Below are 14,387 nucleotides of genomic sequence, written 5' to 3' on the forward strand. Positions count from 1 at the left end.
CCATAACCAAGTTGAACAACTCTCCTTATGCTAGAATTTTTCAGCAGAGGAGAAATGATGGGTCCCTGGTGGGTTCATGTGTTTATTTGCCTATTTGCTTATCTTAAACTTCATTCATATATAGCCCAGTGGGTTGTTATTCGAATCAGAAATCCTCACTGTTGGCCATGCTTACTTAGAATCAATCATTGACTAGGTCTCACAGTTAGTTTTTATTTTATTTCCACATGTAGATGGATCCACATGCTTTGAGTGTTTTTGTATAGGCAGTTATATGGGCAGCAGCATCATCCAGTTCTCTCTAAAACCATCATTTATATTATCGAACTAGCAGCTGTGGTGCTATTTGTAAGTTTTCAATTCTTCATTTTTCCCTCAATGCAACAGTGACTTCAATCAATTTGTTTTAATCAGCTGTTGTGTACTTATGTATATTCACGCAGTTACTAAGACCAAGTCTTTTTTAAATGTTATGTTTTTTAAAGGTCAGAAATGCAATTTTCCCCGTCAAATCATGCTTAATTGATCAAAAATTTGGAGAAACTAATGCAGACCTAAGGAATGGGTAAACTTGAACTGGCAGCAAATGGCCGCTTAAGACTGAGAGAGAGACAAGAAAATCAATGTGATTCACACCGAGGACCATTTCCAAAGAAAAGCTGTGCTGTAGTGGCTGGCTTAGCCAATACTGTGTGAAAAGCTTTCACTGACATGGGTTAATATATGTATAAAATCTAGTTGATTATATTATCGAGTTTGAAATGGTAGTTCTGAGCACTGTGGACGTGTGAGTGAACCTGATATAAAAGCTGAGGTGGTCACGAAAGAAAGAATTATGTATAGCTTGAAGGTCTCTCTGGGCAGTCGTGAGATGATTGTGTGCTAAACACTTTCTCAGATGATGTTGAAAGCTGCATGTGAACACTGAGGGAAACCTGGGAACTGAACATGTTTTGTTAATAAATATATTATCCAAAGCATCCATGTATCATATAGGAGGAAATTTCTAGATAATCACAGCCAGGGATCTATCTCCACACTGAGATTGAAATAACTCCAGAAATTATTAGTAATGTCCAGTTTAATCCATTGGTTTAGGCCAGGGTTCAACACACATCAACAATTTATAAATATGGGGTAGATACAAGTCTTTACCAGTATGGTATATATAATTGCAGTAATAAAGGTTTTTGACATAATGCAGGAAATATTATGTATATGTTCTTACATGTATACATTTATATACACATATACTATATACGTGTTCAGGCATATCATATACACACATGTAGATGTGTATTTATATGTGAGTGTATGACAACATATAGTTTGATCATAGGTTTTTAACTCACTCATTGCTTCACTGTTAAAATTATAAAATACTAAGTAAATTCTCTGGTAATTTTCTTCAGAATAACATCATCTTGCCATTGAAGAGCGTAGCACAAGTAGAAGTCTTGTAGTCTTAAGCCAAATTTCAACATAGGAAAAATGTACTTCCTTTTCCTGTAATATGAATTACAATCATAAAAAATCAGAAAAAAATTTACTTGCCTATATTTTTGTTGTAAAATATTAAGTTCTAACCTTCCTTAAGTTGTGATACAAACATAGAATGACCAATCTCTATTGGTTTCCTGCTTTTTTTGTTTCTACTGTTTCCATATTTTATTGATCAAAAATACTGTAAACACTATTTGCTTTTATTTGTAAAATTTTTTCCTCTATCCTTTTCTATCTATTTTTCCAACTTTCAAATACAGAATGTGTGTCTTGAGAAAGAAATCTATCAGAATAAAATCACATAGAAAAGTTAACCCACATACCTGAATAAGCGTAGATACCAGAATATATTCCCAAAACTCGGCTCAATGTTCTTATCAGCCTGTTTATATTTATTGATTGGATTATTTGGAGAATGTATTGTACCTCTTCTTTCTGGTTCTAAGGAGTAGTATTGATAACATTAAAGTGAATATTAATCATGCAAACTACTATCTTTATAATTGTATCTTATATTTTGTTTTATGAGATGATTAGGAATTTATGTATAGAGAATCAGTTAACTATCCTAAATAATATAGAATTTTTTCACATATCTATAAACATTTCTTGATTAATATTCTATATGTGATAGAGCTGTGATCTGAATACAGTATTAATCCATCTCTATTTAATAATTCAATGTTTCATTTTACTGAAAATAATATTTTCACCATAGTGTGAAATAATGAAAATATAATATTTTGCACATTTATAAAAATAATACAGTATCTCATGACATTTAAAAAGAATAATTTTTGGCCAAAAAGAGACTTTTATTTAACATGTTATTCAAATAACTTGCAGAATTTTATTTTTTGCTTTATTCTACCTATGGTGTTTATACATTATCCTTTTTTTAGGGATTTCAAGGCAAGACTGGTCCACCAGGACCAGGAGGTGTGGTTGGACCACAGGTAAGTCTTTTTATTCTTCTGGAAATTTTATGTTTTTCATATTTTCTGTTTGCATTTTAACAAAGTAACTTATTATTGTTACTATTATTTTGCTTTGGTTTAAATAAAAAATCTGGTGACATCCATTTTGTCTCTGAACTCCATTGTAGCTGAGAATAACTTTGTTGATAAAAAGGTTTCCACGTTAATGACAAGTTAGAGTTTCAGTAATTACAGACAAGGGAACTTAAACCTGGAAATATGTGCAGAAAGTGGACCACATGTGTTCTTTACCCACCTACAGAACACAGGAACATGTTGCGTTTTAGTAAAACACAGGAGATGGTATGTCTCAAGAAACTGCAGTAATGTGTTCAACGTTCTAACAGACTTACCTGCTGGAATTGTTCTCAGTTTCTTTTTAACTTAAGTGCTTCATTTTGCTCTGGCAATGGAGGGCAACTGGTCACCATTACTCTATACACTGAAAGCTTATCACACCCCAGCTTTACAGGACACGTAAATGACAGGGCATTTCCCCTACACATTTTATGTAACTTCAGACAGCTGGCTTTTTAGTACAGCTTTAAGTACAAAACCATGAACTGGATTGTAGAATCCCTCACACATTCGACTCTGTCACATGAATATGAATTAACTATTTCTAGGGAGGTCCCCAGGTCAAGGAAAATTTGAGAAAACAGCTTCATTTGTTTAGGATCCCAGAGACTTTGATTTATTATGAAGCGGTGAGATTCCTTTAGTACACACTATGGTGGCATCAGTGCCTCCATATTGTAAAGCTGATTTGACATCTTATATAAAAAGGGGAAATAAGATGAAGCTTTCATTAATAATACAGAGCTTAAAGAGTAGTTGGGCTGGCCTCTCTCACAAATGATTCTAGTATTGGACAAAGAAATTATCCGTGCACGCTTCAAACAGTCCCCTGGCACATCTTACTATACTTCCCATGAATAGAGTAGTCTTTTCAAACACTTGACAGATATGCTCCTTTCCTTACATTCTAGGAAGAGTTTTGTTGGGTATCATAGAAATGAAGGAGAATAGCCTCATGGAAGAGAATACTCTTTGCGTTTGCTTTCTGTTTATTTGCCAAAAATGAAAGGACACTCTAATATGGCTTTGCTTGTCTGATTTAGGGACCAACTGGTGAGACTGGTCCAATAGGCGAACGTGGGCATCCTGGCCCTCCTGGTCCTCCTGGTGAGCAAGGACTTCCTGGTGCCGCAGGGAAAGAAGGTGCAAAGGTACATCAAGCCCGCAGACATTTGCTTACTCAAAGCTTCCATGACATCTGCATCACCTAGCATCAGTGTCCTACACTTTTTCACAGTACTCAAAGTCAGAACAACAGTCCATGCAGATAGTTAGTGTGAGGTTATTGGCATTACTGAGTAATAGTATAGGAATCATTTCATTGACCATAATACCACCAGTTTGTGTATACCCTTATATCTGGGTATCACTTTTTATTTTAATATGCATGCCATCCTTTTTTATTAATTTATTCATATTACTTCTCAATTGTTATCCCATCCCTTGTATCCTCCCGTTCCTCCCTCCCTCCCGCTTTCCACCTACTCCCCTCCCCTATGTCTGTGGCTGAGGAGGACCTCCTCCCCCTGTATATGCTCATAGGGTATCAAGTGTCTTATTGGTAGCACTCAGAGGAAGGATGCATGACATTCTTACTGACAGCCCTTTAATTAAACGATACTCAACTTATACTTCCATATTTTCTTTACTTCACAGTGAAAGATACTAATGGTTTTGTTGGTAGAAACCGGTGCAGGCATTACACTTTGCTGATGGCATATGTTGTATCTCTCAGGGTGATCCAGGCCCTCAAGGTGTCTCTGGGAAAGATGGACCAGCAGGAATACGTGGTTTCCCTGGAGAAAGAGGCCTTCCAGGGGCCCAGGTATACTCAAAATATCCATTAAGCGTGCAGATAAAATTTTTGTTCAGAAGCTTGTTTTCTAGAAGGATAGCTTATTTCAGTGTGTGTGTGTGTGTGTGTGTGTGCGTGTGCGTGTGCGTGTGTGTGTGTGTGTGTGCATGCTCGCGAGAGTGGGTGTGTGTATGCATATACACATATTTAGTTATCTTAATATATATGGATGTACCTTCATGCATTTCAGAAAATACTTTGTATCATTTCCATTATGTTGGACATATATTGTCTGTATATAGTCAGTTCATATGGATCCAATTGCTTTGCTTTTTCACTTTTTCAGGGTGCTCCTGGACTGAAAGGAGGAGAAGGTCCCCAGGGCCCACAGGGTCCAGTTGTAAGTATGATGATAACAGATAGACATGCTGTCCATTGTTGCAAATTACAACCCTTCTGTCATTAATCTCGTGCTGAGAGCCCATGGTGTGTGGGAGAGAAAAATAAACATGTGTCAGTCAAGGCATTCAATTGCTGCTTCCTGCTAATTGCAGTCACTAATGAGTGCAGAAGCAGACGTGCTTAGAGAACTGGCAAGATTTGCTCTGGCAAGAGATAAGGAACTGTCTTACTTTTTATTGTTTTCAATGAAATAAATCAGAATTATAGGCAAAAGAAAGTCATCAGCAAAGAATCCCTGGAGGAGTTATTATTTGAATTTGTTTTCTTATTCAGCCTCTCAGGAGAATGAATCATAAATAAGCTTCAGTTTCATATATGTCATATTCTTTCTGATTTAAGTGCTTGAGGAAATGAGTTTTGGTTGATATAAAATATCAAATAAATTGAAAAAATGATGTCATTTCATGTGCTAGTAGTGACTTTTATGCAACTATGTAACATTATGAAATAATTGAAATGAACAAGCATCAGTTTAGCTTCACTTTTATTCCTGAAGATACCTGTGAACTCTGCAGAGTAACAGAGGCACAGAGGCTTCTATGCCACCTTTGCTCTCAGCAATACACTGAAGTGTAAAGTATATGAAGTACGGCACACAATATGCTAGAGTTAGAAGCCTTCAGTCATTTGTCCTTCTTTCCCCTACTTACACAACTGGGTATTTTGTTAAACCTCTTCTCACCTTCCATCTAGTGCAATTGGAAGCTGTGCTAATCATCTTCAGAATTACTTTGCTTACACCTCATCTCCATTTCTGCCACCATTTCTTTGTTTATTCCTTTGGTTTTGTAACAGCTTTTTTTTTTTTTAACTCTTCACTCCACTCATTTTGCTTCCAATCCTTTATTAATTCCTTTTCCAGTGGTATTAGAATATGGCGTTACCATACTTCCTTATCTGTGCCGTCATCTTATTGAACCACTCTTGTGGGTCAATACTGCCTTCAAGATGAACTCACTGATCATGGCCGAAAATAATCTTCACAATGTGATCCTACTGACAATGAGACACTTAGATCATTATTTTTATTACCCTTAATATTCTGCTATGTAATGTATTGTCACTCCCGTGTTATGTGCTACTCAGATCACTATGCTTTTTGAGAGTATTATACAACTGTAATTTACAAATGTGTAACTGGGCTCCAAGGGATCCACCACCATCTTGAGACCTCTGAAGTAATTGTTGAATTCACATCCACAAATCCCACAGCCTACACACACACACACACACACAACCACACACAAAATTAAAGGTATAATCTTTTTTAAAGTAGGACTTATTAAAATATGGTATGAATACTAGCAAAAGCTTCTATTTGTAATTAATATAATAAGTATATATTATTTTATTTACCAACTCAGAGGGACTGTTATTGTTCTGGGATTGTAGAACTTTCTTTAAATAGAGAAAACACATGAGAGGAAGGAGACAGGAAGTTCCTAAAATGTGTTTCCAATACACTACAACAAGCAGTTTTAAAAGGGCAGGGAAGGGTATTGTGGTTGTACTTTAGGACACAGGAAAACATTGAAAAGCCCCTTTGTCTATCATATCTCATCTTTATCAATTTAAAACACCCATCTAGACCTAAAAACACCTTAACCCCTAAACAGCTAAGCTTAATTGTAAAACTAAAACTGTATGATAGATATTGACTTATATTCAGAATTTAATATTTTTCTTTCCCACTTTTAAATCATTTTTGCATCATTCCTCATACATAAAAGCAGACTGAAAAAGAAACAATGTGAACTTTAGTGTTACAAAAGTAAGGAAGAAAAAAACGAACAAAACGCCAGGTGTTGTGTGGTGCAGGCCTTTAATCCCAGCACTTGGGGGCAAAGGCATGTGGATCTATGAGTTTGAGGCCAGCCTGGTCTACAAAGTGAGTCCAGGACATTCAGATCTAAAAAGAGAAACCCTGTTTCAGAAAAAAATCAACCAGCCAAACAAACAAAGAAACAACCCACAATAACATCTGAGAGTTTTCCAAGCTGAAACCTTCCAAAATATCTTAAATCCCTTCCTTATAGTTATAGGAATGCCAAGAGTTGATTAGTTGCTTCAAAAGTTAAAACAAAACAACACAAAACAAAACACTGAATTCAGGACTATCAAGATGGCTCAGTGTACAGGTGATTGCTGCCAAGCGTGACAACCTGACCTCAATTCCCAGGACCCCATGGTGGAAGAAGAACCAACTCACTCCATCTGCCTGCGAGCCTCTACACATACTATATAGCATGTGCACTTGTATGTGCACACAAACAAGAAGTGAAAGAGTAAAGCAGAGTAAACAATGCATTCTAATATCAAATGACAAATGCCAACACCACACACACACACAATTATATTCCGAATTTTAGATGCACCATAATAGGAAAGATGTTTTCTTCAAGGCTGCCAAATACAAATAGCCAAACACTATGAACGTATCATTTATATAATTCCTGATTGTGTCATAGTTCTTCTTGCTATAGGTAGTTTATTGCATATATGTGTAATAATTTAAACGTAAAAAAGAGAGATTTAAAAAAGCTTCTTTGTCTTCACATCATTTCTTTTTAGTGCTGATGAGATCTGACAAGATCATGATAAATATTTTAACTACAGAAAAGCAATATATCTAGTTATTAACTTTACTGCAACCTCCAAAAACAAGATGATAATCTGAAATTTAATCTTAGGAATGCTTTAAGGCAGAGAGTAAAATAGTTTGCTTTCTAATGATAATATATAGCATCTATAGACTCTGCACACACCTTTGGATTCAAATCAGCATTCTATTTTTCTGCCTCAGATACATTAAAATGATTATATAAAGTATTTGGATTAATTTTAAATATTCAACATACTTTACTTTCAACAAACACATTTTTCCAAAATAAAAGCTTTGAGTCGCAAGTCAATCAGAATATGCCAAGGTAATGTAATGCATTCTTCTTTTAATTTTCCTACCACATCTTTTAAAGAATATAAATAAACAGTTAATATCTGCAAATTTCTGTTTACTGCATTGTAGTGACTTGGGATTTAACCATATCCAATGTTCCATAAAATTTATAAAAACATAAGTGCAAATCATTAATATAACTATGCTTAGTTATTTCCATTATAATTTATGCTATTTGTACATGAATATTTATTTTTATGTGTAAATATGTATATATGTAAATATATGTATATAGATATATAAATAAACATGTAAATATACATATACATAGGTATAGGAACAGACAATTGCAAAAGGTATGCTCACAAATGTACACACACACACACACACACACACACTCACATTAACTGCAATTTTTTTCTTTCAACTATGCCCACAAATTTATGATTTTTATTACTTGATCAGTAAGCAGATAGTTTTCACACAGTTATTTTGTGATTATTACAGAACATACTAACCTTTTCTCTGTGATTTTTCATTTAATTCCAAATGATATATGCCACTCTTTGTTTTGTTTATATCTATCTGGAAATTTGACAAAGTTATTCAAAATTATATCCCTAATGTTTGCGATACCTCACAGTTATAAATATCTTCAAATGTCTCATGCAGTCATAAAAGAATCAAGAGAATATTATGCCATATATTCACATTACCTTTTCCTTTCATAATATCAACTTTGAATCTTGTCAATTCACGTAATAACTTTAAATGGAAAACATAGGTGAGAAGTACTTTTGTCATAGAAATTAATATCAAGAAGTTTAAGTTACACATGTATCTATCATCTGTAATCATAAGCACCTTAGGGAAGCGGAGTGTTTATAAAATTCACAGAATTCCCCTGGGACTAGCCATTGGAATATTGATATGGTCAAAGGAGAGTAATTGGAGGCTTCACATAGAAAGTGTTGAGAAGAGAGCAAAGCTACAGTCTCTCATTTTAAAAAGTTACATATCTGAATTTTTTTTAAACCAAAACAAATATTTAAAAATTATTAAGTTGCAAAGCACCATTGTTTTATTATTGTGTTATCATTGTTTTTCATATCAGTATAATTAATTCCTTAGAGAAAATATAAACTAGAACATTTTAGATAACCTGTATTTGGTTAATAATATGCCTACCAACATATGGAAATATTATGTCAGCAAATCGATGCTAACATATTTTTCATATAAATCACTATTAGGATCTTTGAAATATCACTTCGTGCATAATTTTACTATTAAGGAAAGCTACTATTATCATATTTCTTTAATTCATGTCTATAATGAAACAACATGGTAAATTATAACTTAATGAGCCACCTAGAAATGTAATCCAAAACTACACAGTACTGGATATGGTTCTAGATTGTACTTGAGATATGAATAAATTACTATACACATTTTTCACATTTCCTTCATTCTCTATTTTCTTAAATTGTCTTATCACATTTTATATATACATATATATGTACACAGTCGTTTCAAGATTATGTTTTAAATATTATAGCGTATGTGTGTCTCTTGCAATAGCCAACTTTATTCAGGGCATCAGACAGTTTATTTTCTGATAGCATTCTGAGGAGTAAGCAAGGTCATTTATAGCATATTTTAAAAGCAAAATAGTTAATGGACATATGGTACCTTTCTCCGAAGTCATTTGTACAAACTAATCAGATGTGAGTTATATCATACTCTTAAAAACAAGGTCAGTAGAGGACCAAGATAAAATTACCAGTTCTTTCTGAGCAAAAATTGAAAAGCCTGCACTAACGCTCAGCAACTTTGCTGTATAATGTATACATTATATAATATATAATGCTATATAATGTAAGCTTAACTTTGGATTTAGAAAGTAAAATATTTAGCAGCTTTGTATCAAGACCAGAAAGCACTTAAGGCATTAACAGTATAGGGAACAGATATATTAATCTTTCATGACACAAAAAGAAAACTATAAAACCTTCAGTAGTGAATCCATATTTTATTCAACATGTGTACAGTTTTGAACAGAGGCTTTTAGAGCTACCATTTCAAAACCTGGAACTTTAGGGTTTCTTTCATTTCACAAAAGTTTCTTTTGTCAAGTTCTCTACTTGAATCTGGAATTAGAATATCACTCTTCATGTGGTGGGTATAGCTTCTTTTTCTAGTTCTTAAAATTCTCTCAAATATAGCTTAACGTTTCTTTTACTTGATTATAATTTTATTGTTAAATAAGTGATTCTCACGGCAGTGTCTGTTTTCACTATTAATAACAAGACACCTTTATTCTCATGTTCTAGGGCTCTCCGGGAGAGCGAGGCTCGGCAGGCACAGCAGGTCCAATTGGTTTGCCGGGGCGGCCAGGTCCCCAGGGCCCTCCTGGTCCAGCTGGAGAAAAAGGTGCTCCTGTAAGTAATGCTGAGGGAAAATATATGATGCTGCCAGTCAGCACACATGATTACTTTTTATTTGAGAATATTAGCTCTTCATACCTCACTGCATTCTCCCTGAATATGTGCCTGGCATGTGAAGACAGCTCCTTGTGTTCTTACAATAGAGAAACTTTGAAATTCAATTAAACAAGATGGCATTTTCCCACAAGTTATGAAGCTCTGATATCTGTGAGGGAGTGGAAGCTAATTAACGTTAAAGGCTTCTAATTTTGCTCGTTTAGAAAGTAAAATGAGAGTTCTGAGTAAGCTTTATATACCTTGCTGCTTTAAATTTTAAAAACAGGAATTGTTTTATACCTCCCAGAATGCAAATTCCATTTTAGGTGTTTCTGTGGTTCATAAGTGTACCCCACCGGACTTATTTTAGGTGTTTCTGTGGTTCATAAGTGTACCCCACAGGACTTATTTGAGCTTCTCATTTAACTTGAGCTTTGCTCTGTGGTGAGATGGAAACATCTGACTATTTCATGACATATTTATTGGACTTAAAATTTTGTATCAATTATTGTAGACTTTACTCTGTTTATTAGGTTTGTCTCTTTTGTTTTCTGTCTTTAATTTGATCAGATTGAATATAATAAGGCATACTCTTATTCTTCAGGATGAACACAGAAACTAATTTAATCGGTATAGATTAAAAAGCAGGATGATACACATAAACATAACAATACTTTTTGATACACAATTGAGTTTGAACTTGTAATTCACACTATTCATGTCCTACTAACCCAACAGGAGGTCCCCTGAAAGTCTTCACTTACCAGAGGATTAGGATAGGTGTGGGGACTTCCTATTGAGACTCTAGATGAGAGAAGTATGGGAGAATAGGGAAATAGAAGGATGCAGAGGGTCCTAGAAACCTACAAGAAGAACATCATGATGGGTGGATCTGGGCCCAGGGGGGGTCTGCTCAAGCACTGCACCAACCAAAGACAATACATGCAGTAAATATTGTACCCCTACTCAGACATAGCCAAGGGACAAGACATTATCGGCAGTCATGTGGAGAGCGGGACTGACTCTGACATGAACTCTGGTGCCCCATATTTAACCACTACCCCTTGGTGAGGAGACATGGTAGCACTCAGAGAAAGAATAGGCAGGCTACCAAGATTAGACTTGATAGGTTGTGACCATATGGTGGGGGAGGAGACCTCCTTCTGTCACAGGCCTATGGGAGGGGAAGAGGGTGAAAGAGGGAGGGAGGGAAGAATGGAGGAGACAAGCAAGGGGATGTAATCTGAATAAATTAATAAAAAAGGAAAAATATTATTGTCGTTTAATTACTGTCATTGGCTTTATAAATAAAATTATACCCATTGCCCATATATTTTTCTTACATTACCCTATTCTTATATTTAAGAGCTTCAGCCTTTCAGTCCTGAGATAGAATGCTATACTGGATAATACAAAATGAACAGAATATACCGATTAGTGTTGAAGAAGCTGAAATTCAAATTGAGGGCTCTTCATTTCGGGAGAACCTTGTGTTACAGTGAAAGTCAGAGAGAGAAGGATAGAGAGAGAGTGCAACATCCTTTTGTATCTATTTACTTCTGTATTAATGGACCTAACCCAATTCTAATTTCATTAAATTACCTTTGCCCTCATGGGGTGATCATCTCTCATTAGACCCGCCTATCACTGAACAGATAGTGACCATTCAATATGCTTTTGGCGGAACACTTTCAGCCCATGGTGTTCCTGCCTTTTTTTTTTTTTTTTTTTTAAGTTTAGTCAGAACATTAGAAAAACACCTTGACACAGTTGGATGTAATTTTTTTCTGAGATTTTCTTCTAAGGCTTTATGTTCTACACTATACTGATCACTGTGAAGAAACTGGGGTAAATGGGATAGTTGTCCTTTATTCTATTTAATTAAGAAATGTAAGCCATATATAACTTGTGCAATAAAGGATGAAGACAGAAGGGACTTTGTTGTTTTTCATATGAATTGAAAGTATAAGGTTTAGGGCGATAATATATTCAATCCTATTATTTGAATTGAATACATATTTGATTTATAAAGTAAAATATTGAATCAAATACCAAAGTAAAATAGCACTGTCAATTATTTTTAAATTAATTTAAAGGGAGAGATAGATAAGAAATTATTTCAGAAGTAGACTAAGGCCCTACAAGCTACAGTTGGTGATATCATGTCTAGTGGGACAATGAATCCTTGCTCAACCAGATTCTCTCATTTTCCCACACCTACAGCTACAACTATTCCTATTATTGTACGTTTTGCGCATGGAAAGTTATGGAGAAAACTATCTTGTACATATTGAATTACCTAGTATTTTAAGGGAAGTATCAGCTTACCTATATTAGCAGGATGTAGTTTTGGCAGTGTTAAACTGCCCACAGTTATCCATGGAAATGGTGGCAAAAAATGTCTCCAGTATAAACTTTGGCCATAGTTAAAATGTGAAACAATTCCATGAAGATACAGGTTTACATGAGGTAGAAGACAGGACAGATAATGTGGAAATCAAGCCTGTAGTACACTTCCCTAACCACCCAACATCTAGAAAGAAAATACTTGGAAAACAAAGTCTAAACAATAACAGAACACCTACTTACAATACTTGTGGCTGAGACATGATGTCCTAATCATCAGTCAAATTAAAATTCATTAGAGGTGGGACTACAAGGGGAAAGTAAAACCTCTTTAAACTTATCACATGGGGAGAAATATTTTGATGTGGAGACCGATTCTTAAAGAAAAGTGTGATTGGTGTAGATGAATGTCATCTTTTTGAATTATAAGTAAGAAGTTCTGTTAATTATGTATGTTAATTATGTATCTTTTTGATATTTGGTTTTTTATAGTAGAGTTTGTCTGTGTAGACTTGGCTGTCCTAGACTAGCTCTGTAGACCAGGCTTGCCTCGAACTCACAGGGATCCTCTTGCTTCTGCCACCTTGAGTGCTAGGATTAAAGGCTTGCATCACCACTCCGGGCTAATTATGTATCTTTTGATAATGCCGATGTAGTGATGTGAGATGAAGAAAGGTCAATTTGAAATGAAGTGAGGTCAGTACATTAATTAAAAGTGAATTAGACAAGAGGAGTCAGGGATTTCAAGGAAAGCCAGTTCCAAATCTTTTTCCTTAACAGAAGTATGTGTTTCATGATTGAATCATGATGAGACGCAGATTGCAAACCTGTGGTTTCTTTTGGAATTACAGCTTTAGAAGCAGAGCATGGTTTTTTTTTTTTCCCCCCCACATGTGATGTGGTAGTGAGAGAGAAAAGACTCTAACTATAAGCAACCAAAATGGATATGAGTTGCAAAAGACTCATTTAAAGCAAAGTGAAATGGACTATTATTGATGGTAAATTCACATATGGATACTTAGCTCTACCACCACACAAAGAGAAGGAGGGCGAGACAGGGACGGGGATACATGACATATGCAAGGGACAGGAAGAGTACATTTGTTGAATGTTGTAAAATGACATTGAAAGCAGGATAAAAATTAAAACAGAATGTAAAACTTGTATTTGGCCTATTAGCCAATTACACCCTTGAATAAAGGAAAGTGGATTATTAAGGTATGACGCCTAAGCATGTGGCTTACCTCAGGAGAGCTGTGAATCTCAAAGAATAATGCAGTATATGAAATTACTAGTAGGAATAAATACAATTCCTCTCATATTATCATGCCATGAATATATTTGTTTCATAGAATAATAAGATAAATGGGAAGTGAAGAATTAAAGAAAAACAATTAACAAAAACTGTAGAAGTTGAAGTTGTGTAGGCTGTTGACTTCCAGGCAGAACTGAGTAGCGAGCTCAGCTCTCTCATTTACTAGTCCATGATTACAAATAAGTTCTTAACCTCAGGGCCTGCTTCCCCACATCTGAAAATAAGACAGTAATAAAGTTTGAGGATTGTGTGCAGTGATAGCTATAAGCCATTATAAGGAATTGTGTTATTTTCACTAAAAAAAAAGTCACTGTCACAATAGTCATCATGTAAACCAGATTTGATAAAAATAGACGTAATAATGACCATAAAATAATATAGGTGAGTATTTGAGTGAGGAGCAAAAAATTTTAGGAACTGTGGTAAAAGCAGTTAGGAAAGTTAGGTTTGTAGTAAAGCCATATTGTTCTTCCAAACATTAGATGTCCTTAGGTCCCAGTAGGAACTAGGTCAAGGTAGTGTCTTACTCTCA

At 34.9% G+C, this 14,387-nt stretch overlaps 1 protein-coding gene across 1 annotated transcript in view; it reads left to right on the plus strand.

Moving 5' to 3' along the window:
* Col11a1 (collagen type XI alpha 1 chain) overlaps positions 1-14,387 on the plus strand; it is a 236,795-nt gene that overhangs the window by 166,755 nt on the left and 55,653 nt on the right. The window contains 5 exon segments of the mRNA XM_051165742.1: positions 2,406-2,459; positions 3,602-3,709; positions 4,294-4,383; positions 4,700-4,753; positions 10,045-10,152. Coding sequence (XP_051021699.1) covers positions 2,406-2,459; positions 3,602-3,709; positions 4,294-4,383; positions 4,700-4,753; positions 10,045-10,152 — 414 coding nt within the window.

This window comes from Acomys russatus, chromosome 23, assembly GCF_903995435.1.
Source record: "Acomys russatus chromosome 23, mAcoRus1.1, whole genome shotgun sequence".
NCBI lineage: Eukaryota > Metazoa > Chordata > Mammalia > Rodentia > Muridae > Acomys > Acomys russatus.